Genomic DNA, 27552 nt, shown 5'->3' with positions numbered 1-27552 from the left:
TTGATCATCTATTGTCCAAGTTTTGGGTGAAAATTTTTGAGTGACGATTTTTACTTTGTGAAAAATATCCCTTGCCTGATTCTTTAATGCGTGTTTTTCTATCTCCTCACATATGTCATTTATATATTTAGCTTTATCCCGCCTACAACTCCTTTGAATATCTTTATGTAATATTGCATACCTTTCAAGATATTCTGTCGATGTTATGCCAGTTTGTTTAAGTCTTTTACGTTCTTTTATCTTAACCCAAGTTGAATCAGAGATAAAAGACTTACGATGTTCATTTTGCGGTGTTTGATGTTTTCTGGCATACCGAATTATGAGATCTTTAAAAATTTTCCAAGACTCTTCTACATCTACATTAGGATTTATTTGGAATTCTGCATCTTTTTCTCTGATTACATTGCCAAAATTAATTACATCATCATTGGTGAGTTTAATTGCTTTATTTTGATGTCTTTTAATCATTTTCAATTTCAGTCGAAATTTAGCAACAAGTAAGTTATGGTCCGATCCGCAATCTGCACCTGGATATGTTTTGACGTTATGTATCGATGATTTCCATCTAGAATTTATTAATACATAATCGATTTGGTTGCGGTGACGATCCCCAGGAGATATCCAAGTGTACAATCGCCTAGGATGATGTTGAAACCAAGTATTCATAATGGACATTTTATTTTCAATGCAGAAACTTATAAGTTTCTCTCCTCTCTCATTTTGAATACCCAATCCATATTTACCTACTATGTTATCAATGTTGCTATTATTACCGACTTTGGCATTAAAATCACCAAGAATGATGGTCATTTCTTTGTTTGAGATATTTGACAATGTATCGAGTAGTGAAGCATAGAACGCATTTATTTTAATATCTTCGGCATCTGCAGTAGGAGCATATATTTGAAGGATGTTTAGTTTATACGGATGCGTGTTGAGTTTTAAGTGTATAAGTCTGTCACTTATGGGGTTGTAGCCAATTAGTGCACTGGTTAATTTAGATGCTAAGATCACCGCGACACCGCTATGTGACGAATCTTGGTTACCAGAAAAATATATCGTATTTCCATTTGAAGTTTTATAATGGCCGTTGTTCTTCCAGTGCGTTTCCGAGATTCCGAGTATATCTAGCCCATGACTGTACATCTCTTTCTCAACAACCAGTGTTTTCCCAGGATTCAGGAGTCCTCTAACGTTCCAAGTACCTATTTTGGATTTGTTCCGTAAAGTTTCTCCAGTCGCATATTTTCCACATGATGCCTGGTGAGTCACATGCATGTGGCCAGTAGCCAATTTCACACCGTGAGACCTGGAACCTCGAAGGCGCCGGGTGTCAGCCGGAGAGTCAGACTTCTTCACACTTTTATTTTTGTACATCATAGTTATCTTGGGAGAATACTGCAGTGGATTCCCACTTCCTTCTACAGCGCAGTAAATGTTTTGACATCTTATACTGGCAGAGCTGCTGCCCACTACCAGGGATTTATTATAGAGTTTCCTTCTCTGTCAAAGATGATACGGTACCTTTGAAAACCGGGTTGTGCTTTTGTTAAGCGGCGGCACTTACTCGCCGCTGACCTGAGACCGTCATAGTGTTGTGTGACATTTTATAGAGTGAAACTTACCACGGATTCACTCATCACCACTCTTATCTCAGCGCTCCTTGTCCAGGACCACCATGTCGCCATGGCAGTTGACTGCAAGAGTCGTTCCCCTATTTGCAACTTGGGGACCTGAGCGGTTGCATGGAGCTCTGCTCTGAGCTTATTAATTACTCCGTGCGGACGGACGTGTGTTTCCATTTATGATATATTTACATATATAGACAGTTTATTCACAATCATAATATTTATGAAATTAGTACCAAACAATAACGTTAACGTTGAGTACAAGTATCCAATATCAAATATTAAATTATCAAAACTAAATATTAAATAATTCAACACTCAATATTAAATAATCAATTATGAAATAATTCAACACTCAACATTAAATAATCAATTATGAAATAATTCAACATTAAATATCAAACCATTCACTCAATATTAAATATGAAATAATTCAACGTTAAATATTATCAATACTATCATTAATAAATCAATCGACGTTAATAGTAAATTATTATCAAAAGAAATGTGATCGAAATTATGTGGGTAATTATGTAAATATGAAAATATTATAAATTTAAATTCCATTTAAAAAATATGAAATCAAGCATAGGTAATGATTCTGAATATATACTAACTTGCGAGGCGCCAGAAGAGCTACATACTCATCCCAGCACCTCCTCTTTAGCTCCAATTTAACACAAAATTTACGAATAAATACATTGTGTCAATATTACGCGGTACGTCTCCATAATTACGCTACAACGCACGGAATACAATCAGATCAATTTACTTATAAAAATGTATCCCATGTTGTTTATTGTGTGTTTTTGAATGCATTGTGCAATCTTTAACGATGCTTGCCCATCTTTCTAGTAATATAAACAAACAGAGAAGATTTTATCGGACATACGTCGATCACCAAGCATCAAATACGACTGATGCTAAAATTATTTAGGAATGTCTGTGGACAATCGTCACTTGACAACAATATAACGCCTAAAGCCACTTATATCATTATAACATTTCTCTGATCTACGGTCCACATACATACATAAATAGTCGTGCGTTGAAATTCTCCCTGTTTTCTTCGCACAGCCTTACTCACTTGTGTACAATCAGGACACAGGAGGATGCGGTATGACGTCACAGCATCCTTTTGTATCCTACTCGCGCAAATGTCGATAAAGTTGTGCGATAGAAACAGAGAAATTTCCACCGCACGCCACTTTGTTAAATATGTACATAGTAGTTCCGGTTTCACGACAAAGCGTCTAACGACACAATTGCATGCGAGTAGTGCAAACACCTCTCCTTGTGATAAATATGGTGCTGAAATTTTTAATCACCACAAAATTAACCAGAAAAACAGACAGAAAACCAAAACGTTTATTTCTGAACAGGAGCAGTCGATAATAGAGACTGGACGTTTTCAAGTTCATTCTTGAAAATATAGTGTTTTTACCCCCAATCCCACATCTAGGACATTGTTCTTTCGATGAACAACCAATACTCAGCATTTCTGGAACAAATAGATCTGACAGTCGCAAAAGTATTAGAACATAAAGGACCTAGCTCTATGCGGACCGAAGCTATACCTGCTATCCCGTTATTTCCCCGAATTATAGTTCGGGAATGTTACAATTTGTAACGTGCAATAGCAATCCACAAGTATACAAGACAACCTAAATGCATTTTAAGTATTCTGTTTGTTACAGACATTACTAACAAACTAACAAGTAGATTCTATGACAGAATCACTAATAACCATACTAACACACTTGTGAAGAGTCTCGGTGATAACAACAGAATGTCTATACCCTTCAGGTATAAACACAGATTACCTAAACACAATCTGCTTTAGGTCATCGACTTTAGAGAGTCTTTAATTAATATTATGTATTAGATGTATTATGAGCATTTATAAGAATTGTAAATAGGTTTTTGAGCTCTTTTTCCTATTATGCTGTACATTAACATTAGAATAATATAATACTATGATTACTAACCAAATAAAATAAAATTGAAAAATAGAAAATGATCAGTAGATCAGTAGCTATTAAAATAGATATAAGATGTATTGTGAACATAATTTCGTAATAATAAAAAGCATTTAAAAATCAATCAAATGCATTTTAAAAATTACGATTAAAATAGAATTTTTTCGACTCTTCTTTCTTTCGGCCGCCTTTATATTTCGGTCGCCTGTGTGCATTGCACACATTTGTACATAAGGTAATCTATACACGTCCTTAGACGTAATCATTTTGTCCGTAAACATTATGTCGCATTATCATTTTGTCTTTTGTCGCGACACCAGTATTTCCATAGATTACTTTAATACATAGTACTGTCATTCTTAGAAATATTTTTTGCAATACTACACTTAAATTACTGCCGAACATCCCTCCAAATGCCCTTAAATAAAGGACCTGTCTGAGAAAATCTAAATGTTTGGTAAACCAGTGGAGGTTCAAGTAAATGAGGGGCCCCAAGCACATTTGAAATTTGAGGCCCCCATTTCATTAACAAAATGTTATCACCGTTTTTTACCATGCTTTTCAGCATATGGTTTTACATTGGGATTTTACAAAACCATATTTTTTTTATTTATTTACTATATGTACTTGAAATACTAACAGTTTTTGGAATAAAATAGGTACTATTTTAAAATACTATGTAAAATAGGTATTAATTTCATTTATTCTTGGCTTAAAAATGCGTTGTGGACAATGATAATAATTTGTAAGTTGTAAATTTTGCTAGAAAAGGCCCATTTCGAGGCCCCCAAGATTCCGGAAACCCTAACACGATAACCCTATACAATATATGCACATGAGTGTCACAATAACAACACTATGCATTTTTTTTCCCTGACTTCCATTTCCAAATTTTGAGCAGTCAGCTGAGGCCATTGCAATATATTAACATATCCCTTATTAGGCCGTAGCATGTATAGAAATCAACTGTTCAATAAAGGTTCAAACCCATTGTTGATTTAAATGAAGTATTTATCATACACATAATTATAAAATATCGAAAAAACGTTGAATAGTTTATATATAAATTTTAATTAAATTAAATGCATACATGTAAATTAGTTGACATATTATATTGTAACAATTATAATGCTTTGGAATATTTTTTAACAATATCACGATAGTATGAAAATATATTATCGCTAGCCTTTCTGCACTTGGAAACACATTCGTGATATTGCTCTGGACTGAAAACGCCTTCTGTAGATGACATTATAATATTTTTATCTATACTATCAAAAGCGAATGTAAACTGAGCAGCTATATCCATTAATTCTTTCTCCGATGGATCTAATACAACTTCACCAGACGTTTTGATTACACAATGCACAGCTGCAAATAAATGCTTCATTGCTAAACCAGAATTGATTAACGCCAAACAGCAAGCATTCAAAGATGTAGCAATCAACTAAAAATACAATAATAAATGTCAATAATATGTATATTGCACAAATATTTAAGTTACTTCAATTATATTTACCCCTCCTGAATCTTGCATCTCCTGAATGTTTATAGAAACAGCATCACGAGGATGCAAAGAGACCAACAGCGCTGACTCGCACGTCTGTCTAACCATCGATTCTCGGAGTCTCTCTCGAACTGAAGTTTGCCCCGATTTTGTACCGAAGTATACTTCAACTGTGGCTTTGTAAATGTCCGAATTTAGAATTTTACATTCGACTGGTCCATAGACAGCTGCAACTACTACAGTATTCCCTATTGCATAAAAAAATCGATTAATAAAAAATCATTGTTTTTGTGATGGAACACATTAGAAACAGGTGTTCAAATTATTTAATATGACGATATTTGTAAAAATACAAAATTTTAATAAACACAAGTATTTTTCAATAAAATATAAAGTTTTAGTAACTAACTACTATACACTAGTTACTCCTCTATAGATATGTATATGAAAGTTTCCATACATATTTAAATATTTGTATGTAGATACCTTGAGAAAATATGGCGGATCCATCTGGGCGTGAAAGGACATTCAATTCACATTGGATTTCTCGCAAATTAAATTGCACGTCGACATCAGGCATTTTGATAAAATAATAACAAACAACACAGCGAGCTGATACGACGACTGACAGACCTACTGAACATAACCTCAATCACCGCACTAGTCAAAACGTTCATATTTCACAGCATCACCGCTAACCATTTTAGTACAATTCCAACAATATTAATATTTATAATCATTATTATTTAATCATAAATACACTATTTCAAAATCTATCCGGCTTCTCAAAGAAATCGTTGCTGCTGTGCCTGAATATGATATTTTCCACCTCAGTGAGCGTAGGTTATCGGAGATTATTTTAACCTATCTGTCTGGTAGCCTGTGCAAATGATTATTTAATTGTATGTGATGTATGAGTGGAATTTTGATCTTATCTCTTCCATTTCGTCCTCGCAGGGATTTTTTGTATTTACGGCTGGTTCTTATATGGACGAAAACACACTGAGAGGCACGTGGCACTAGCTTTTTTTAGATACAGGGATGGCTAGGCATGCAAAAAAACTCCAGCATGCCTAGCCATCCCTGAAGCATGCAGGCCCAAAAATCACCCCCTGGAGAATTTTCGGTGATATTTTGTCCTTGTATTTAAATAAGCTTAACAGTGATTGATAACGGTTAATCCCATATTTGAAGAAATTTAGGAGAAACTCGTTGAAATAATAAGATCGTGTGAATTAACAATGAATTGGGAACACCCTTTTTTTACTTGAAGCCTAAAAGACGTCCCGTGCAATTTCAATGTGTTTTCACCTTATAATGGTGCTGGCTGTGGATGCAAAACATTCCGTACTATGTATTCTGTTATTTGATATTTTTACTGTTGTCTCCTATTGATAATGCTGTTTTTTTATTATGTATAAATGTATTTTTGTCTATGTATATACATTTTTTTTGTCTCTCTTCTCTTTATTGTATTTTTGACTGTTGTGGCGCATAGGATTCCTTTAATGCCATAATGATTAAATTATAAAATTAATCAACATTTAAAAAGCATCTGATAGGATTTTAAATATTAGTGAGTATTTCTCAAGGTAATTCGATTATTAGTCACATTGCGATCGCCCAAAAGACAATTTTTGCCATGATGTTTGCGGAATATTTGGAATTCAAGTTCTCGTTGGTGTGATAGTTATCGTTAGTATTATGGACTTTTCGGCTGCCGATGTTCCGTTATAGTGATTTTAGTCAATTTTAGGCGAGCGCTTTGTGACCAATAATCAACGAACCATTTTTCAATAATAATATCGTTCAATGGTATCACTGGTAATTGGACTATTCGTCACTTTGCCGTGGTCACAAAGACAATTTTTGCCATGAAAATCGCGAATACACAATCTTTGGCACTCAAGTTCTCATTAGTATGATAGTTATCGTTAGTATGATGGACTTTTCAGCTGCCAGATGTTCCGTTATAGAGATTTTAGTGACTTTGTGACGAGTATTTTGTGACCAGTAATCACCGAACCGGTATCACTAGTGGCAACACTGAGATAAACGTCACCTCATGCGAGAGATCGTCTGCTTGACGTTCTGTCACAATGAAGAACAGATTCAATACTTACGACATTATTTGCAGTGTCACAGAATTGCAAAAGTATGTATACGTTACACTTTTTTTAATAATTTACATATTTAGTTTTATTATTGTGCAAATTTACTTTCTGTATAGATATGTGGGAATGCGAGTGAATCAGGTGTACGACATTGATAATAAGACGTATCTCATTAGATTACAACGACCCGATGAAAAATGTGTCCTGCTATTAGAATCGGGAAACCGATTTCATTCAACTGCTTTCGAATGGCCCAAAAGTATGGCTCCGTCGGGGTTCAGCATGAAGGTTAACGTCGCAATAATTGAATGAATATGTTTTATGTACAATTTTAAAAACTTATATAATATTTTCAATGCAGTTGAGAAAACATTTAAACAATAAACGTTTGGAAAAATTGACTCAACTCGGTATTGACAGAGTCGTCGATTTTCAATTTGGCACAGGTGAGGCCGCATACCATGTCATATTAGAATTGTACGACAGAGGAAATATAATTCTTACCGATTATAATTGGATTATATTAAACGTGTTGAGACCTCACACAGAAGGGGAAACTGTTCGGTATTATTAATTATTATTAAACATCATTTACGAAAATAACGATTTTTCGTTGTCCAATTGTTATAAAATATCAATGTTTCAGTTTTGCTGTTAAAGAAAAATATCCATTGGATCGAGCGAAAGAAAGTAATGGCCCCCCAGATGTTGAAAAACTATTGGAAATATTTAAAAACTCCAAACCAAATGATAATCTTAAAAAAATCTTAAATCCAAATCTAGGTATGTGCTGCGTTGGTACTATATTGATATTATTTGATTGAAAAATTCTTTATCTACATATATTACTTAATGTATTTACAGAATATGGTCCAGCTATAATAGATCATGTACTATCTGAATGTGGTTTAGCCGGAACACTTCGCTTAGTGTCAAATATGAATGATAAAGGTTTCAACATAGAAAGAGATATGCCAGCATTAGTAAAAGCTTTAAACATGGCAGAGGAAATGATGATAACAGCTTCTAAAACGACCTCAAAGGTATATAGATTTTCTTCATACCCCTTTTCAAATTCATTAAATAAAATAAATAACTAAAATCAATTCAAAATTTAGGGATACATAACACAAAAAAAAGAAGATCGCCCTCAAAACAAAGATAAAGATGGACCAGACTTTCTGTTGACGAACCAAGAGTTTCACCCATTTCTCTATGCGCAACATCAACTCCTGCCACACAAAATGTTTGATTCATTCGATCAAGCTGTTGATGAATTTTTTTCTACTCTTGAAGGTCAAAAGATCGATGTGAAGGTGTGTTTAAATTTAAAATATTTCTTAAATAATATATATATATATATATATATATATATATATATATATATATATATATATATATATATATATATATATATATATATATATATATTATTTAAATCCCAAAAAAAAATTTATTGTTTAACAGGCTCTTCAAATAGAACGTGAAGCTATGAAAAAATTACAAAACGTAAAGAAAGATCACGATAAGAGATTGACAGATCTTACCAAAAACCAAATGCTCGATAGAGAAAAGGCTGAATTGATCACACTTAATCAGACACTTGTAGATAGTGCAATTTTAGCCATCCAGAGTGCTATTGCAAATCAGGTAATTTATATTAATATTCAATTATTATATTAATATTCAATCTAATATATTAAAAATTAATTTACGTTTAAATTTTCAGCTACCATGGTCTGAAATAAACACTTTGGTAAAAGGAGCTCAACTAAACAAAGATCCGGTGGCTTTAAGCATCAAGCATTTAAAATTGGAAAAGAATCACATTTCTCTTTATCTGAAAGATCCTTTTTCGGGATCTGATTCTGATGAAAATGATGAAAACGATAAAAAAGGAGCTAAAAATGAATCATCATTAAAGCCGATGGTTATCGACATTGACTTGGCTTTGACGGCATACAGCAATGCGAGAAAGTATGAATTCCGTAAATATTCCACTTCATCTTTATATTAAAACCGACTAAAAAGAATTATCTCATTTTAGATATTTTGACCAAAAGCGTTCTGCAGCCAAAAAACAACAAAAAACTGTAGAATCACAAAGCAAAGCCCTCAAGAGCGCTGAAAAAAAGACAATGCAAACGTTAAAAGAAGTCCAAACAATTACAACCATAAACAAAGCAAGAAAAATTTACTGGTTTGAAAAGTTTTATTGGTTTATATCTTCTGAAAACTATTTGGTAAGGTCTTATTGTTTTGAAATTATTTTTTCACACTTACACGTATTCACTTAAAACTTTCGATTGTTTAAATAGGTCATTGGTGGGAGAGATCAAATTCAAAATGAGATGTTGGTTAAGCGTTACATGCGATCTACAGATATATACGTACATGCCGACATTACTGGCGCTTCTAGCATTATCATTATGAATCCAACGGGAGGTCCGATCCCTCCGAAAACATTGAACGAAGCTGGGCAGATGGCCGTCTCATACAGGTCTTATTTTGATACAACGCAATTTTTCGTGCTGCACTTGCAGTAAATTTTATTGACGTTTTGATTTTCTTTAGTATTGCATGGGAGGCCAAGGTTGTTACATCAGCGTGGTGGGTATATGCTTCTCAAGTATCTAAATCAGCTCCAACTGGTGAATATTTAACAACGGGTTCTTTCATGATTCGTGGCAAGAAAAATTTTCTCCCACCTTGTATTTTGGCGCTTGGATTATCATTCATGTTTCGGGTTAGTTAATTTTTTTTTATATATATTAAGAATTGCCCTTTTAAAATAGAATATTTTAATTTAAATGTATCTGCTGTTTTTTAGTTGGAAGACAGCAGTATATCTCGGCATGAAAACGAGAGAAAAGTTATAAACTTGAATGATGATATTGTTTCCGAAGAAAGTGTTGTACAGAATCAAGAAGGTGTTGAGGCTGAAGACCAGGAAATAGTATTATCTGATGATGAAGATGGTCAGTTATTAAAGTATATACAAATGATATGATGTTGAGAATTTATTTAGTGTATTACAAACATATTTTTAGATGATTCTGCTGATGATACTGAGAAAAAAGAAAAATTGGATTCGATTCCAGAAGCAACTTCAGATACCGAAGTTAAGAAAACTGATGATATTGTAGATAAAAATGATTCTTCAGATTCAGATGACACTGATCAAAAGTATCCCAATACACACATAAATATTGAACATGACACAGGTAAAATTACAATGCGCAGTAATATCCGTACAACATCTGTAAGCAATGCCGAAGATGCTGTTGAAATAGACGATGAAAATATTATTTATTTGGGTGACGATAAACCGATTATACTTCCACCATTACCACTGAAGAAGGCTAAAGCGAAAAAAAATAATAAAGTAGACACCTCAAAAAAATCTGAAGAAACTACTGGAAAAGAAAAGAACAAAAGTGATAAACAAAATGCAAATGTAATCAAACGTGGGCAACACAGCAAACTCAAGAAAATTAAAGAAAAATATAAAGACCAGGATGATGAAGATAGAGCTATCATTATGGAAATGCTAAAGGTAAAAATTAAATTGTGTGTTGTAGTTATACTCGAAAGTTTTTTATTACAACTATAAAGTAAATTATTTACAGCCTGATGGACCCAAAAAAGAATCAAAGAGAACAAATAAAAAAGGGAACAAAACCCAACCTAAACTGTTGACGGAAATAAAACAGGTCCAAAATAAGCCAACCATTCGTGAAAACATTGAGAAAAATAATGAATCCGATGAAGAGACAGATGAAGTATAACTGAAACTTTGTTTTATTGAAATAATATTGAATCAAACATATTAATCATTTAAATTAATTTTAATTTCAAGGTTAAAATTGCTGCTGATACCGATATCTTATGTCAATTGACAGGAATACCTGTGCTTGAAGATGAATTACTTTTTGCCGTACCAGTAATCGCTCCTTATTCTACACTCCACAATTACAAGTAAAATATTGATTTTTAACTGCATGTAATACTCGAAACTCGAAATTGTATACATATGTATAAATGTTTCCTCAACAGATATAAAGTAAAATTGACTCCGGGTTTTGGAAAAAGAGGAAAAGCGGCTAGAACCGCTGTTCAAATCTTCCTGAAAGACAAAACGTGTACACCTCGCGAGAAAGATCTCTTAAAAGCTGTTAAAGATGAGAACCTTGCAAGAAATCTACCTGGAAAAGTGAAACTATCAGCTCCGCAAAAGATGTTAAAACTCAAAAAATGAAAATTTATATCACTATTATAAACAGTTTTACAAATATCACTTTTTTATCAACATAAAATTATCTCTTTAAAATTTTTGTATTATAGATTTCAATTACCATTCTACACATACGACTTTTTCGCACATATTTTTTATGAGATTTTTATTAGTTATGAACTTTGCATAACTAATAAAAATATGAATGTTTTACACCACCTTCCGTTCGCATGATCACAAAAAATAAATGCTAAAAAGTCTAACACAATAATAAAAGTTCACGAATCGTCAAATTTAATTTTCTCATCACAATAACAATATACATACATAAATCATAGAAATTACCAAAACTTGACTCCACGAAAGTTGAAAACAAACCGATTGTGACAAGAACTTCAGAAAATAAAAAGCTTATACTTCATAATAAACATTTGTTTACATTTCTTAGGCGTACATAAAAAGGCCGATCCGGACAGCGATGTGGAAAGTTTTTGTCGCGCTGTTAACCTAGCGTGAGGAGGGGACATAATAGATAATACACCAATATTGGCTTGGCTTATTGGAATGGCTTAACAATTGGCCACAAGGCAGGTGCGGGGGGTGCAGAACCCATCGAGTTACACGAAATAAAAATACATACAACAATATAATACTACAAATTTTAAATAAAGTTATGTCCAGCCGAAACGACTCGTCCATCTGAGGATATGTTTGTATACCTGAATTTAGTAGAAATATCTCCAACACTGCAAAGAATAAATTTATGAAAGGACATTCCAACTCAAGGGTGATTGGTAGCGTTAACACTAGCGGTATTTGATAGATCTATCAAATACCGCGGTAGATACCGCTAGTGTTAACGCTACGATTAGGAGTGCCATTATTATCATTACTCGAAGCTAGAAGATAACTAGAGAAGCGAGGTTACCTAGTGGAGCATATAATTGAACAGGTTCTTTTATAATCATAAGATAATGAAATCGCATTAGAGGTAAGATCTGGGGTTAATAAAAGGTTGACAGTAACGCTGAGCCAGTGGTGTCCCCAATTTTGGAACAACGGGTTTTCGAATTATTTTGAATATATATACATATACTAGCTGAACCCGGCATGAGTTGCAACGTCACAATAACGCATGCAATTCCCGTTTCCGTTCCCATTTGTCTTAAAAACGCAGGCAGCGAACACGTTGGTCGCGACGCGAAAAAATTTGAAATTATAGCGAATGACACTCATTCCCGTTTTTTTTCACAGTAATCTTCCCGGATATGCATACAACAAATCCTTAAAGTTCCGTCGAAATCGGTTCAGTGGTTTAGGAGCCTATTCGAGATACACACACAGACATTCATTTATATATATATAGATATGTATTTATATATTAATATACATTTTTTTTTTTCGTCCAAGGCACTATTCCATGAAAGTTCATTAAATTTTCAAGATTTGTATTGTGGCGACCCCATAGAAGAGGGTGGCAACACCGGTCGCCATGGTTACGGCAGTGGAGCTGTCATTCAACCATTCGGCCCTAACTCGTGGGGGAGGAACTACCCTGTTCCCCCGAGACCCACAGTGGTGACCCCGACGTGATAGACAGCGCGCACCCCCATCCCCCCTATTCTTCCCGACAATCTTGGAAACACGATGTCCGACGGTGAAGCAGACAACGGCGCCGCCGAAGCAGGCGGGGAGAATAACATGGAGGAAAACGCGGAGAACAGCGACCGCAACCAAAGCACGGTAAATCTTGACTTTTTGGGGGCGCCCGTGCCCCCCTTCCCCCCCTTTTGGGCCGAGAACCCCCAAATATGGTTCGCACAGATGGAGGCGAGCTTCGAAGCCGCCAGAATCACTAGCGAAAACACGCGATACTGCAGAACAATCGCGTGTTTGCCTCGCGAGGTGATGACGGAGATTTGGGACATCCACGTGGCCCCCCCGAAACTCAAGCGATATACCTTCCTGAAGAAGGAAATTTTGGAGAGGTTAGGAGTCGGCCAACGACAGAGACATCGCAGACTCCTCGAACGCGAGGAAATTGGCGACAGGAAGCCATCACAGTTCCTGAGAGACCTCCGGATATTGGCGGCCCAGGAAATGTCGGAGGATCTGCTGAGAACCACGTGGGAGAGCAGGCTGCCAGAGGGACTAAGCTTGCAACTGGCAATGAGCGACGAAACCGATTTGGATAAGCTGGCCAGGAAGGCAGACAGGTGGTACGACAGCAGCCCCCACGTGGCAGCGATGACAGACCGCAGAGAGAAGAGGCGGCAAACCGACGATGAGTATGTGACACGGGGAGAGTTCCAAACATTAAATCAAAAGGTAGATGACCTGACTACGATGATGGGACGGCTACTACAAACGAACGAGACGAATCGGAAAGAATCAAGGCCATCACACTCCCCAGCGAGGAGCCGACGCTGGCAACCACGACAACAGAGTCCCCGAGGCCGCAGGAACACGCCACCGCGCAGGTTTAACCAGGCGGAAAACTTCCAGGGCAGGCGCTAATGGCGGAAAGCAGCCCCAGCCCCACTTCTTGCCGCCTATACGTAACAGACAAGGTCAGTAAACTACGGTTCCTAGTCGACACCGGTTCTGACCTGTGTGTCCTTCCGAAGTCAATATTGCCGGGTCGCAAAATAGCGACATCATACCTTCTATTCGCCGCGAACGGATCTACGATAAAAACGTACGGTTGGAAGGAGGTAGACGTCGACTTGGGACTACGTCGGGTATACAAATGGAGATTTGTAATAGCCGACGTATCAAGGCCTATTATTGGCGCTGATTTCATCAAACATTTTTGTCTTTTGATTGATTTGAAAAATGCGAAACTGATGGATAATCTCACAACTGTTTCAGTGAGGGGCCGAGCAATAGGAACAGCAAAAGTAGAGCAGGTGAAAGCAATTTGTGGCACATCAACATTTCACCATCTACTAACAGAGTTTCCAGAGATAACGCGGCCGACAGGAAATAAAAACAGAACAATGAAACATCATACTGTGCATTATATCAGAACCACTGAAGGACCACCAGCAAGTTGCAAGCCGCGCCGCCTCGCACCGGAGAAGTTGCAGATCGCAAAAGAGACTTTCAAGACCATGTTGAACGAAGGAATCGCTCGACCATCAGACAGTAGTTGGTCATCAGCATTACACCTAGTACCTAAGCACGACGGAGAATGGAGACCATGCGGGGACTACAGAGCGTTGAATGCCCGCACTATACCAGATAGGTATCCAGTACCGCATATAGAAGATTTCGCCAGTACCTTATATGGCAAGAAGTTATTTTCTACAATTGATCTCGTGCGCGCATACCACCAAATCCCTGTACACAATGAAGACATAAAAAAAACAGCTATTTCCACCCCGTTTGGGTTATTTGAATTCCCGTTTATGTCCTTCGGACTCAGAAACGCGGCACAGACCTTCCAGCGGTTTATGGACGAAGTCCTAAGGGGATTGGATTTCTGCTACGTATATATTGACGACGTGCTGGTAGCGTCAGAAAACGAAGAAGAACATATTAACCACTTACGAAAACTTTTTTCACGGTTTCAAGAATATGGCGTTTTAGTCAACACAGCAAAGTGCGTTTTCGGAGCAAAATCTGTAAGATTTCTAGGATACGAGGTGTCAGAAAATGGAACCAAACCCCAAGCAGACAAAGTAGCTGCGGTGAAAAGATTTCCCCGACCAGCTACAATCGAACAATTAAGGCAGTTTTTGGGGATGATAAACTTCTATCGGCGTTTTGTTCCGGGTGCTGCAAAATTGCAGGCGCCCCTCAACGAGTTGCTAAAAGGATCTAAAAAGAAAGACAAGGCAAAGATTGCATGGACCAACGCGTTGGAAGAAGCATTCGGAAAGTGCAAGGATAGCTTATCAGACGCAGCCCTCCTCAGCCACCCAAAACCAGGGGCAGACTTGGCATTGGTGACGGACGCATCAGATGTAGCACTCGGAGCAGTCCTACAGCAGAAGACGCCCGAAGGGTGGGAGCCGTTGGCATTCTTCACAAGGAAATTGTCAGGAACAGAAAGGAGATACAGCACTTACGACCGGGAGTTGTTGGCAATATATAGTGCAGTCCGGCATTTCCGCCATATGGTAGAAGGAAAATTTTTTACTATTTTCACTGACCACAAGCCTATTATATACATGTTCCAACAGAAGCCAGAGAAATGTTCGCCAAGACAGTTTAGGCACATAGACTTTGTAGGCCAGTTCACAACAGATGTTCGACATGTATCGGGAGAAGAAAACGTGGTAGCGGATGCACTGTCAAGAATAGAAGCAATTTCCGGGATGGACTTTCAAGCAATAGCACGAGCGCAGGAGGATGACACAGAACTGTCACAACTGCTACGAGATCCCGACAAGCAGTTTGCCAAGATACCTATTCCAGGCGAAGAGACGACCATCTATTGTGATGTATCTTCAGAAACGCAACGGCCGTACTTGCCAGCGAAATTTAGGAAACAGGCGTTCGAACTAATCCATCAATTGGCGCACCCAGGGGTAAAAGCATCAGCTAAATTAGTGACCCAACGATATTTCTGGACGGGTATGAAGAAGGAATGCAGAAGATGGGCCCAAGAGTGCATATTTTGCCAGAAATCAAAAATAACGAGGCACGTCATTGCACCTGTGGGAGAGTTCCAGCCACCGGAAAATCGATTTGACCACATTCACATAGACATAGTTGGTCCCTTACCACAGTCCGCCGGTTACAAGTACTTATTGACATGCGTTGATAGGTTTACTCGCTGGCCAGAAGCTATCCCTATGGAAGATATCACGGCAGAAACGGTTGCAAAGAAATTCGTCAGTGGTTGGATTGCAAGATTCGGATGCCCCCTACGAATAACTACCGATCAAGGACGACAATTCGAGAGCACTCTATTCAAGGAACTGAATAGGTTGACGGGATCGACACACATAAGGACAACCGCATACCACCCTGCAGCAAATGGGATGGTAGAGAGGTTCCACAGGCAGCTTAAAGCCGCGATCATGTGCCACCAAGACGAAGGGTGGACGGAAGCCCTACCGACAGTGTTACTGGGAATCCGATCGGCATGGAAGGAAGACCTTAATGCCACGTCAGCAGAACTGGTATATGGTCAACCGCTACGGCTACCGGGAGAGTTTCTGGCTCCACAACGAAACGGAGGACCCAACACAGCGGAACTAGCAGAGAGATTGCGGTCCCAAATGGCGAGGTTGAGACCCAGTCCACCGCGGCGCCATGGAACAAGATCAACCTTTATCTTCAAAGACCTGCACACCAGTGATCAGGTGTTCCTGAGACACGATGCTGCCAAGGGTCCGTTACAGCCTCCATACGATGGTCCATACAGGGTGTTGAAGAGGGGACCGAAGTTCTTCACACTGAGAATTAAGGATTCCAATGTCACCGTATCGGTAGACCGCATAAAGCCGGCATACATGGAAAGCAGCGGAGAGCCCCCAGAGAGAGCAGAGAGAGCCCCCCAAGAAAATGCAGAACCACAGCAAGAAACTGGCCGACAAGCAACCACACGGACTGGCAGGAGAGTCCGGTGGCCAGCCCATCTGGACAGCTACATCCCGTAGTTGTCGCGACGGCTACGCAATGTCGCTGGGGAGGGAGTGATGTGGCGACCCCATAGAAGAGGGTGGCAACACCGGTCGCCATGGTTACGGCAGTGGAGCTGTCATTCGACCATTCGGCCCTAACTCGTGGGGGAGGAACTACCCTGTTCCCCCGAGACCCACAGTATAATTTTTAACAAAAATTATATAAATTTTTAGATTAAATAACGGGTTTCCGGAAACCATTAGGATGACACCATTGCTCTGAACTTACTTTACAATAAGAAAACAAGAGGGCGATGTTTGGATACGTTGACCGTTTTCATTCTGAACTCTAACTCTAAACTCTCAAGGATCATTGAAATAGTAGCAGTCATATTTCAGACTATCCAAGCTAAGAGTCTCATATCTAACACCGAAGAAGTTTTTTTTTCGTTTTTTCCTTTGTAAATTTATGATATGGGTTGGGTTGAGGGGGAGGGGGTGAAACATTGGCTAAGTCCACACACACGATATCTACATACGATATTTCCATATCTAGTTCCCATATTGCAACCTGTGGTTGCTATTTAGGAACTGGATATGGAAATATTGTGTGTGTAGACGGCTTACTACACCAGGTCACACCAACCCTAGCGACGATAACATGATGGAATTTTCGGGTGCCAGATGTTCTGTAATCGAGATTTTAGTAACGTTTGCGAGACCGCTTTGTACAGAATAATCACTAAACCAAATCCAGCATCTTTCACGTGTTTTAATTTTTTTTCTATATGGTATCATTCTTATAAATTTGGTAGTGGCAATATTTTCAATTTATTTTGACAGCTCGTTCAGAGGTTATTTGGCGTCGATGTTATAAATCCCACATTTTTGCTGATGATCAAATATCATCTTTACAACTATAACTATTACTTACATACACCATACAATGGCTCAAGTTGCAAACAGTTTCCGCACAGTGTTCGAATTAGTTGATAAAAACGTTTTACGCTGGTTTCCCGGTCACATGGATCGAGGCATGAAACAAATGCAACAGAAACTCATCCAAGTTGACTGCATAATTGAAGTGCACGATGCCAGGATCCCGTTCAGTGGCAGAAACCCCTTGTTCAAACCTAGCCTCTTCGCCGTGAAACCTCACATTCTAGTTCTGAACAAAGTAGATTTATTTGACCCCGGTTGGAAACCTAAAGTAACCAAAACCCTTCGAAAAGATTACGACATTGAAAATATCATATTCACAAGTTGTAAAAACGACCGATGTAAAGGCGTCTCTCAAATGTTACCACTGATGCAAGATCTTATTAAGAATTCCGATCGGTACCACAGAAATCAATTGACAGAACACAACATCATGATAATAGGAATACCGAACGTTGGAAAATCGTCCCTGCTGAACACTCTCCGCAATAGACACATGAACAGACCTAACCTGTCCAATGTTGGTGCAGTTCCTGGTATCACTCGCAGTGTACAAACTAGATTAAAAATATGTGAAGATCCTCCTGTTTACGTCTTCGACACCCCGGGTATTCTGACACCGAACATCCCTAATGTGTACGAGGGGCTAAAAATGGCCCTTTGCAACATACTGGTAGACCATCTCGTTGGAGAAGATATAATAGCGGACTATTTATTATTTTGGTTGAACAAGAATAACAACTTTAAGTATGTCCAATATATGGGAGTTAATGAGCCGACTGATTCCATCACCACACTATTAACCAAATGTGCCGTTGAACTTAATAGATATAAAATAATAAAGACATATGATGGCAGTAAAAAAATGTACCCGGATTTCATATTCGCTGCGAAATATATGCTCGACGGATTTCGCAATGGGTTATTCGGTCCAGTTATGCTAGACAAAGATTATTATACAATTGAAACACCAGATGTGAAAATTTTGTAAGCGCAATATCCTTTTTTTACCAAAAGGAACATTAATCCATAGGTATCTCGATTTTGAATTTTTATTTAGCACTTACAATGTTGTTCTAACTGACAAATAAATTAATCGAATATTGTAGTTAAAATATATATGTATATTTATATATAGATTTTGAATCGACATTGTTGTTTTATTATTTTATAATTTTAAGTTGTACGTACATACATACACTATTAAACCAGCAATTATCACATATGTTGTTAAATTTAATCTACCCATGTAGATATTGGGCACATTTACAAAACAAGAAACCAATATTTAATGATCAGACGACAAAGGCGTATTGAAAAATAGTATGCATCTTATTTATTTTTAGTTGTACACTGATGGAAACAAGCAGTGAAAAATATGTTTAATTTTATTATGCTGTAAATAATATTTGGGTACAAAATAAAAACAATAATTCATCAATTAGTTAATATCATAAATAAATACTGAAGAACAAAAAATCACGTTTTTTACTTACCGGAGTGGAGACTAATCAATCTTTACTATGCTTGACTCACTGAATTCCAATATGAAAATGAATTTTGATGTTTTCTTCTCGTATATGAAATATGTATGAGCGTTTAAAAAATGCGGAATTTTTACCTTTTGCAGTCTTGAAATCAAAAGTCAGGTGTTTTTTTCTATTGATTGTGATTTTTTATTTGCTCTAAAATACCTATAATTAATTATCTAGCGAATCATAAGTCAAAAATATATTATAATATATAAATATATATATAGGGATTCAATCATGCACATTCGATTTTTCTCGAAGCAAAAATGTAATCTTTCCATTTATTTAACGTTCCCATGGGAAGATACAGGTTTCCATACAATCTATTATGGGAAATCCAGTGTTTGCATTTTTGCTCTGACCGTCACCGCACCGACAGTCAAAAAATCGAAAATGTTCGTTCACCATGCATACATACGAAAAACGGTTAGTATACAGTTCCTGGCCAAGATGTCAGGGACACCTGTTTGTTCGACGTTCGCGAGGATTAGAAACGGTCATAAATAACTTACAATGGGACCGTTTGGGTTCATTATTTTGTGCGCTCCTCTTTATATCCTTCTCTATTCATACACAAAGGTATATATCAGTGGTGTCCGGTAAAACTCTCTCTCCCCCCCGTCGTAAATCCTCACTTAATTTGCGCGAGCAGCATACAATAGGAACAGGCTTTTCCTCCCGTATCCTGCGCGCGCACATTAAACAAGGCTGTATGACAAAAAGAGAGATAATTTCACCACATGCCACTGATATATATTATATATATGTACATAGTACCGTTTACCATGCACCCTTTTTTTTGTTCTTTCGACTTAAGATCTTTGCCTTCCGATATTTGCTTTTTCGATCTTTTGACTTTCGGTACCGTGAGGTAGATCCCTAATGTGCATTAAAGTCAGAGCGAAAAATGTTATGTACATATGTATGGGAAATTGGGATATATTGGATGGCTGGAAATTAATTTAAAAATTGGTAAATCAATTCATGAATCTCTCGAATAGAGCAAATTCTGAAATTTCAAAATCGAAATAAATTAAATGTTATACAATCAATATAATTTACAATTTTAAAGCAGATAAAATGTACAATCAATCAATAACTTTTTCAATATAATTTAAAGCCATTTGCCGAACTTCTTCGATTTTATCCGCATCTCCGAACTTTTCCTCCATATCGATCCATTTCTTATACAAAATTTTCATTTTTCTCGATTGTAGCTTTTGAGAAATGGCGCGTTCCAGAACAAGTCTGATAACAATATTAAATGTTAACTAAGCTATTGTAAATATATACATAATAAATTATAGACAATTATTACAATACACGTTACCTGGCATTATCGATTTTTTGATTTTTCAGCAACATGTCCACATACACACACCAAACATCAACCCTGTTTGGCATACATCCCACAATTTGTTCGAAAAGCGTCTCAGCCCTTTCGGAGTCACCGTTAAAATTCTCACAGTGAGCAAATTTTATAAGAACGGAAACATCTATAAATACAAACAATGATGTCAACACAACGTGAAAATAATAAAATATAACCAAATGATAGAAGGCTTGGAAACATACGTTTCTTTTTATCTAGTCGACTTAAAGCTTTTTGCATGATGGCTCGCGCTTTGTCCACTAAAGTTAGTTTGTAACAAGCTTCTCCAGCTTGGGTGTAAGCTTCTGGGTTGTTTTTGTATTTTGCCAACATCAAATCTACCAACGAAGACAATTCATTGACCTTGCCCGTTTCGACATACATGTCTAGCATTTTCGAATGAATCTTATAACTGTCGTTCATCTGCACTGCATCTTGCAATGTTGAATTTAAAGATTCCTAATTTTCAAAACAATTTTTAATAATTTACAACATAAATATCAAACAATTAAAAATTAAAAGCGTACTTTTGTTCCAAATCGATTTTCCAAGTTCAAAAGAGCTAGCCACACGTTCATTTTTTCATGTTCTTCTCTAAAAGATATAGTATTTATTGCCTTTTTTGCTATGGCTCTTGCTCGGTCTATTTCTGTTGCCTAAACATAATAATTGAACTATTAAATCGAATTCAAAAATATATATACAATAAATGTATCAAGTTAATTAATCATACTTGTAAATGGAAGGCCATGTAGGCAATCCACAGTTCGCTGTTACTGGGATTTGCTAATAATAATCTGTCGAATTGATCAGATGATTTTGGCTGATTGTCGGATTCCATTAATTCACGTTCAATGTCTCTCAAATTTTCCTCTTCCTTCCTCGCTTTGTCGATTTTTTCGGAATTTGTAAGTCTTTTCTTTTTCTTCTTTGCAATTTCCTCAACCTAAAACAGTATTTTATTTATTTATCGCGTGTTACTATGTATTATCTAAAAAAATACGTGAAATTCACTTACAACTTCTTCATCAGAATCGCTCTGTGAATTGTCTAGGCTTTTTACAATGTTTTTCGAAATGGTTGATGCATCCAAATCCCAAAAGTTTTTCATGCCTGAAAACTTTGTGTTAGTTGTCACAGATTCCTTTGAATCTTCGTCAATTTTCCTTTTCTTATTTTTAGATTTACCAACACTCTCGATGTTTTCACTTTCAACAAATTCATTGCTATTTGATGAATTATTCTTTTCATCGCTATTCTTATTCTTTTTTGTTTTTTTCGATTTCTTTTTGGAATCACTATGATTATCTTCCATATGTACTTCTTGAGAATCAAAATTTTCCGCCACTTTTTTAATTTTCTTAGTTACAGCATTTTCTAAATTTTCTGTTTCATTTAAACTGTCTTCTTCCAATTTTGACTTTTTTTTCTTACTCTTTTTTGATTGTGTTGCTGGAACAACATCCGTTGTTTCTAAATCATCGGCGTTATTTAAAATTGCTTTTTTATTTTTCTCTTTTTTTGATTTTTTAGTTGGTTCAGAAGTTTTTGATATTTCTGGTGGTGAAGAAACATCACCATCGTCTGAAAACTGAGACTTATTTTTGCGCTTTCGTTTACTCTTCTTATCTTCTGACTGAATTTCTTCTTCAGTTTGATCTAGAGTTATTTCAGGACGAATTAAGCTACCTTGCATTTTTTGCTCTTGAGCATTTACAGATATAACCACGCAGTTGACAATTTCTCCAATATTAAATACATCTTTAATACTTTTAATATTTTCGTGACTCAATTCCTTTCGATGAACAATTGCTCTTACTTCGCCAAAAAATTTGACCAAAATACTCGTTTGAAAAATACCCTCTATTATCCCTTTATATTGAGAACCAACCTTCGCATCTTCATAAGATGACAAAATAGTCAAATCTTCTGCAAGAAAAGAAGGTTTCGCCGTCAATTGGAGCTGATTTTTAGAGGGATCTATTTTCCATATCCTAGCTGTGATTTTTTGACCTTCTTTAAATTTTTTCATAATAAGATTTTTCTTTTTTGGATCCAATTTTTCAGGCTGATGCAAACCGACGTCAGCGACATGCATCTCAGGTATCCAACCGTGTAACCTGTCAACTTTAACAAGAACACCTTTATCCATCACTCGGGCAACAACCCCTTCGACAAATTGACCAACTTGTAAATCTTCAAGAGTAAAATACTTTTGCTGTAATATGTTTTGTTTATCCGAACAAACATATGCATAATCCGATGGATGATAGTATACCAAGCGTATTTCATGCTCACTTCCCGTTTTATACACATCGAAAAGATTTTCACTTTCACTACAATTCGACATTTTCTTTGACATGATACCTACACCATTTTCGAATTTAAATACAACAACCGAAAATGTAACCTTTGACACCTAAAATAAAAATAAAAAAAAGTTTTTATTTCAATACTAAACAAACATTACATATATACGCAAAAAAAAACAAAATACTTTAGCATTTTCGACAATGTGCCCCTTCTTATAATACATTTCTTTATCAATGTCAGGCTGAAATGTTTCAAATATCTCACGAGTAGTAAAAAACGGCAATTTTGTAATCGGCATTAAATACAGCAAATATGCTTTTACTGTTTTTCCAGTGTGCAATCGACTGTCTATTTGCGAAGCGTGAACGTAGCCAACAGAATTGGCAAGAACATAACCTTCGGCACCATCTTGTATCGGCTACGAAAACACAAATATAAATTTTAGCACTTCAATAATTGCTACACATAAAATAATAAAATAAAGAAATTTATACCTTATTCACATAAAAATCAACAGCCATTCCCGGTCTCAAATCGTTTACCGAGTAGTGTTGTATTTTTTCACCAGTGATACAATTAGAATTCATAATATCCAATCTATTCGATAGTGTCAAAATTGAATTTGTTGTTGACTTGTTGCCTTTTTTTACCATGCACCAAATAACTTGACCGACAACTGAACAATAAAAATAAATAAAATAGTGTTTTGATATTAAAAAGGAAATCATTAACATCAAATATATATAAACATACCTAATGACAAACTTTTCTCAACAAACTTTGACGGAAGGAAACTGCGACAGTTAGAAATGCCTATATCTATTACATAACCATGATCTTCGATAGATTCAACAGCACCCCTCACAATATCTCCTGTAATAGATTCGCATTATAAAATATTTTTAAAATCATTCTTTACAATATTATAGTTAAACCCTTTGCCCGCGGCAATAAATATAGCGAACAAGTCCTGTACGTGGCACCTTTTTTGCGAATTTGGCAATCGAGTTTAATATTTACTCAAGTAACCAGATATGTTAATTAACACATAAAGTATTATTTTAAACAATAAAATATATAATATATCTCGTAGTTTTGAATTAATTGTCAAATAATCATTCTTCATAATTGTATGAAGACGTGATGTCACATAAACGAGGTTTCAGTATGGTTCTACAAAAAACTTATTTTTGACTGGTATATATTCATTTTAAGCAAATTGAATAGATGGCATTCAACTCAGTAATATATTCAACCAATTTTGAACCTTAAAACAGTTGAAATAGGCGCATATAAGCCTCAAAATCCCGTGCAAAGTTCAGAAATTCTATGGAAGACAGCCGCGCTATAGACTTGTCGACCAAAGCTTCCATAGAAGACGGCCGCGGGCAAACGGTTAAGGATCTTACCTTCCCGAACATTCAAGAATGAGACTCCCACATTGACGTCTTTAGGTAACATAGATAAACCAATAGTCACTTTATATTCTTCTTTCGTCACTGATATGACTTTAACACTAACATATTCGCCAACTTTATATATTTCTTCAAGAGTTTTAAAATCCTAAAATATAAATATGAGCATTAAAACACTTTAAAACCATAAGCTAATGTGAATTCAATATATTTATTAAACATTACCTCATTTCCATTATCAACATATGACTGAAGTAGTTTTGTATAAGAGACACTAACATGACAAGCCATGACAGATCCGAGCAAGCGATTAGGCAACGTCATACTCAATTTTGTTTCCGAGACTTCGCTTATTCTTCCAAGAATTACCATGCCTTCTTGAATTGTCTAAAATTTTGAATTACTTAATTTAGTATATATATGAAACTCGGCAAGGAAGTATTTTATCATGTAAGAAACCTTGTATGTCAATTTTTCAGCACTCAACGATTTAATCTTTCCATCGTCTTCATCATATGACACATCGGATAAATGGTCCAAGTCTTTATCTTCTTTGTTGTTCAAGATTTTAGGTTTATATTTTTTCTTCTTGCCGATTTTGTCAGCATTTCCAAGAAACTAAATATTTTTTTAAAAAGTTAGTGAAATGATAGCTTTAACTGAAAATATTTTAATGTTTTCAAACACATACGTCATATTTTTTTCGGTCGTTGAATCCAACTGTAGGTTTTTTGCCACCTCGTGGAAAATATTGCTCAGTTACTACCATTGCGTGTTATTTTATGACCTATACAAATGGAAATTATTAAGTATATTATTTATATATGGATCTAAGTACCTTAGAAATTAATTTTACTAATGAATTTACAGCCTCATTAAGTACATAGATAAATCATGAAGGGCTGTAAATATGAAATACATATATATATAGCTATTATGAAGTACGTAGATATAGCTATTACTTTTCAAATTTGTATTTTAAAGGTAAATATATAAAGTCCAAAATATTTTAAAAAAGGATGAAGTTTTTTACATTCTTTATTAGGACAAATTCTCTTTAAAAAGCTTGTAAAAAAAAGCCACAAATTTAGATTATTTCAAGAAAGCTGATACTGCTCTTAAGTGAGAACTTAAAATCTTCGAATATATAGAAGATCGGTGCGCCCCATTCTACCAGCTCACAATATCTCAAGACTCGTTTTCTCAACTTTTCGTCTGCTTAAACAGGAGTTTGTATATTGTATACAAAAATGTTTTTTTGTATACATGTATGTAATATCTTTAACATACGAGACATCCTGTGATCATTCACAGATTTTTAAGCCATTAACATACCTTTAAAATATTAAAAAAAAAAGTTTAAAAATCGATTCTTACTATATTTTTTGAATAGTTAATGTTTATCTAGCAATATAAGTATTTCACTATGTAAAACATTTGAGTATGTGTTTGTATATATACAAACTCGAGGATGAAATACACCGAAATAGTTGGTTAAATGAGTCTTGAGATGTTGCAAGTTGGTGGAACGAGGTAGACAGAAACAATAAAATTTAAATTCCATTATATGTAGTTATTTCAATAAGTCAGGATCGAATTTTGTTTACAAATAGGTACTTCTTTCAGAACGGAATATGTACGGTTGAATTACGGATTAATTTTAGCAAAGTTTGATCAAAAATATGAACAACTAGCCACTACTTGTAAATGAAGTATGACCTTTTTAAATCTTCGAAACAACTGTAAGAGATATTCTAAAAAATACTAATACTGAATCACATTCATATTCATTAAAATTGAAAGATTAACACTCACTTATACAAAATCAGTATTAAATATTAGAATATGGACACGAGCTTCAATACAGCAGTGTAAACGTCACTTAACACGCCTCACGTGTGTGAGTAGAGGTTATGTTTAATACACAAGCTTCGGCTGATAAAATGACAGATCGTGAATTTGGCCCAAATTCACCGATAAATGTTACCCTTTTAACCAAATATTTTTACATAATAAAAACTTGGTATAAAGTCATTAAGCTATTTAATGTGAAATAAAACCATCAGCTTATTATCACATATCTACGATGAACTATGAGGGCAGTGGAGATGTTGTGCGATGACGCCATTGATATAAGATTCAATCAGGAATCTTAAAATTAGGTAGTCCGAACCGTTTGAGTCTAATTAAAATATGCTTTTAGCAATGATAACTATGGAGCAGATAGATTCGTGTAGTTTAACCAGTTCGACTCGAGCATCATACTACTTGGCTGCCTACATTTTGAGTATTATATGCGATTTCCAAGGCCGCTTTAAAGGAAGTCCGATTACAAATCCAAAATTTGCGCCGTCCCCCGAAAAAAGAAACAATAAATAATAATAAAATAAAAAAATCAGAAATAAAAATATTATTGTGATTTAAAAAATGTATCAAAAAAGTTGTTAATCCCATCACATCTCGTCAAATTTTCGAGGGCAAATATAATAGATAAAGTGTGAAGTTTCAAAATCAAAATGGAAAGCCTTTCATAGTTACATTTATATTATATCTTAATATATATTTTAATATATCTTTTAATCTAACTTTCGATCTAATTGCAGTGGCGGCTCGTAAGAATTCATAGAGGGGGGGCTGCAGAGATTAATCGGGTTGTAAAAGCTCGTTGACCATACCGGTGATCGAATGCAGACAAAAATAGCATGAAGATGTACTATACTGGGAGGCTGCAGCCCTGCAGCCCATAAGGACGTCAAAAATAGCATGCATTTTTAATATACTGGGAGGGCTGTAGCCCCACAGCCCATATAGACGAGCCGCCACTATCTAATTGTTATCTAATAATAGTTATGGAACGTGTATACATATGTATATGTCAATGGCTACGTCCACACTACCGATATCTAAACCCGATATTTTCGAATTTTCCATATCCAGTTCCCA

General features: G+C 35.8%; 4 protein-coding genes across 4 annotated transcripts; 2 read left to right on the top strand and 2 right to left on the bottom strand.

Annotated features, from left to right (window-relative positions):
• Positions 1–4292: 4292 nt before the first annotated feature.
• On the bottom strand, positions 4293–5916 carry Rrp46 (exosome complex component Rrp46). Its single transcript, XM_077429106.1, has 3 exons — positions 5601–5916; positions 5127–5362; positions 4293–5054 (listed from the first exon to the last, which is right to left on the bottom strand). The coding sequence occupies exons 1-3, from the start codon at positions 5692–5694 to the stop codon at positions 4731–4733; spliced, it is 654 nt and encodes a 217-aa protein (XP_077285232.1). The 5' UTR covers positions 5695–5916; the 3' UTR covers positions 4293–4730.
• A 1181-nt stretch (positions 5917–7097) lies between these two features.
• Clbn (Nuclear export mediator factor NEMF homolog Clbn) lies at positions 7098–11888 on the top strand. Its single transcript, XM_077429763.1, has 16 exons — positions 7098–7269; positions 7345–7516; positions 7590–7792; positions 7875–8011; positions 8093–8271; positions 8347–8544; positions 8696–8878; positions 8958–9205; positions 9276–9471; positions 9547–9728; positions 9803–9974; positions 10059–10206; positions 10279–10784; positions 10858–11010; positions 11088–11206; positions 11285–11888. Exons 1-16 carry the CDS (start codon positions 7214–7216, stop codon positions 11484–11486), a joined length of 3054 nt encoding a protein of 1017 aa, XP_077285889.1. The 5' UTR covers positions 7098–7213; the 3' UTR covers positions 11487–11888.
• A 4642-nt stretch (positions 11889–16530) lies between these two features.
• On the top strand, positions 16531–19445 carry LOC143911102 (mitochondrial GTPase 1). Its single transcript, XM_077429843.1, has one exon. The coding sequence runs from the start codon at positions 17985–17987 to the stop codon at positions 18966–18968; it is 984 nt and encodes a 327-aa protein (XP_077285969.1). The 5' UTR covers positions 16531–17984; the 3' UTR covers positions 18969–19445.
• On the bottom strand, positions 19114–26676 carry Rrp5 (Ribosomal RNA Processing 5). Its single transcript, XM_077429836.1, has 16 exons — positions 26425–26676; positions 25301–25396; positions 25069–25227; positions 24835–24996; positions 24604–24757; positions 23948–24067; positions 23689–23870; positions 23379–23612; positions 22895–23300; positions 21900–22810; positions 21615–21827; positions 21409–21537; positions 21085–21340; positions 20840–21005; positions 20375–20757; positions 19114–19866 (listed from the first exon to the last, which is right to left on the bottom strand). Exons 2-15 carry the CDS (start codon positions 25376–25378, stop codon positions 20598–20600), a joined length of 3330 nt encoding a protein of 1109 aa, XP_077285962.1. The 5' UTR covers positions 25379–25396; positions 26425–26676; the 3' UTR covers positions 19114–19866; positions 20375–20597.
• Between the last annotated feature and the right edge of the window lie 876 nt (positions 26677–27552).

The sequence above is a fragment of the Arctopsyche grandis genome, chromosome 4 (genome assembly GCF_051622035.1).
Source record: "Arctopsyche grandis isolate Sample6627 chromosome 4, ASM5162203v2, whole genome shotgun sequence".
Classification (NCBI taxonomy): Eukaryota; Metazoa; Arthropoda; class Insecta; order Trichoptera; family Hydropsychidae; genus Arctopsyche; species Arctopsyche grandis.
The sequence above is the reverse complement of the archived record's forward strand: the minus strand, read 5'-3'. Positions and strand labels throughout refer to the sequence as shown.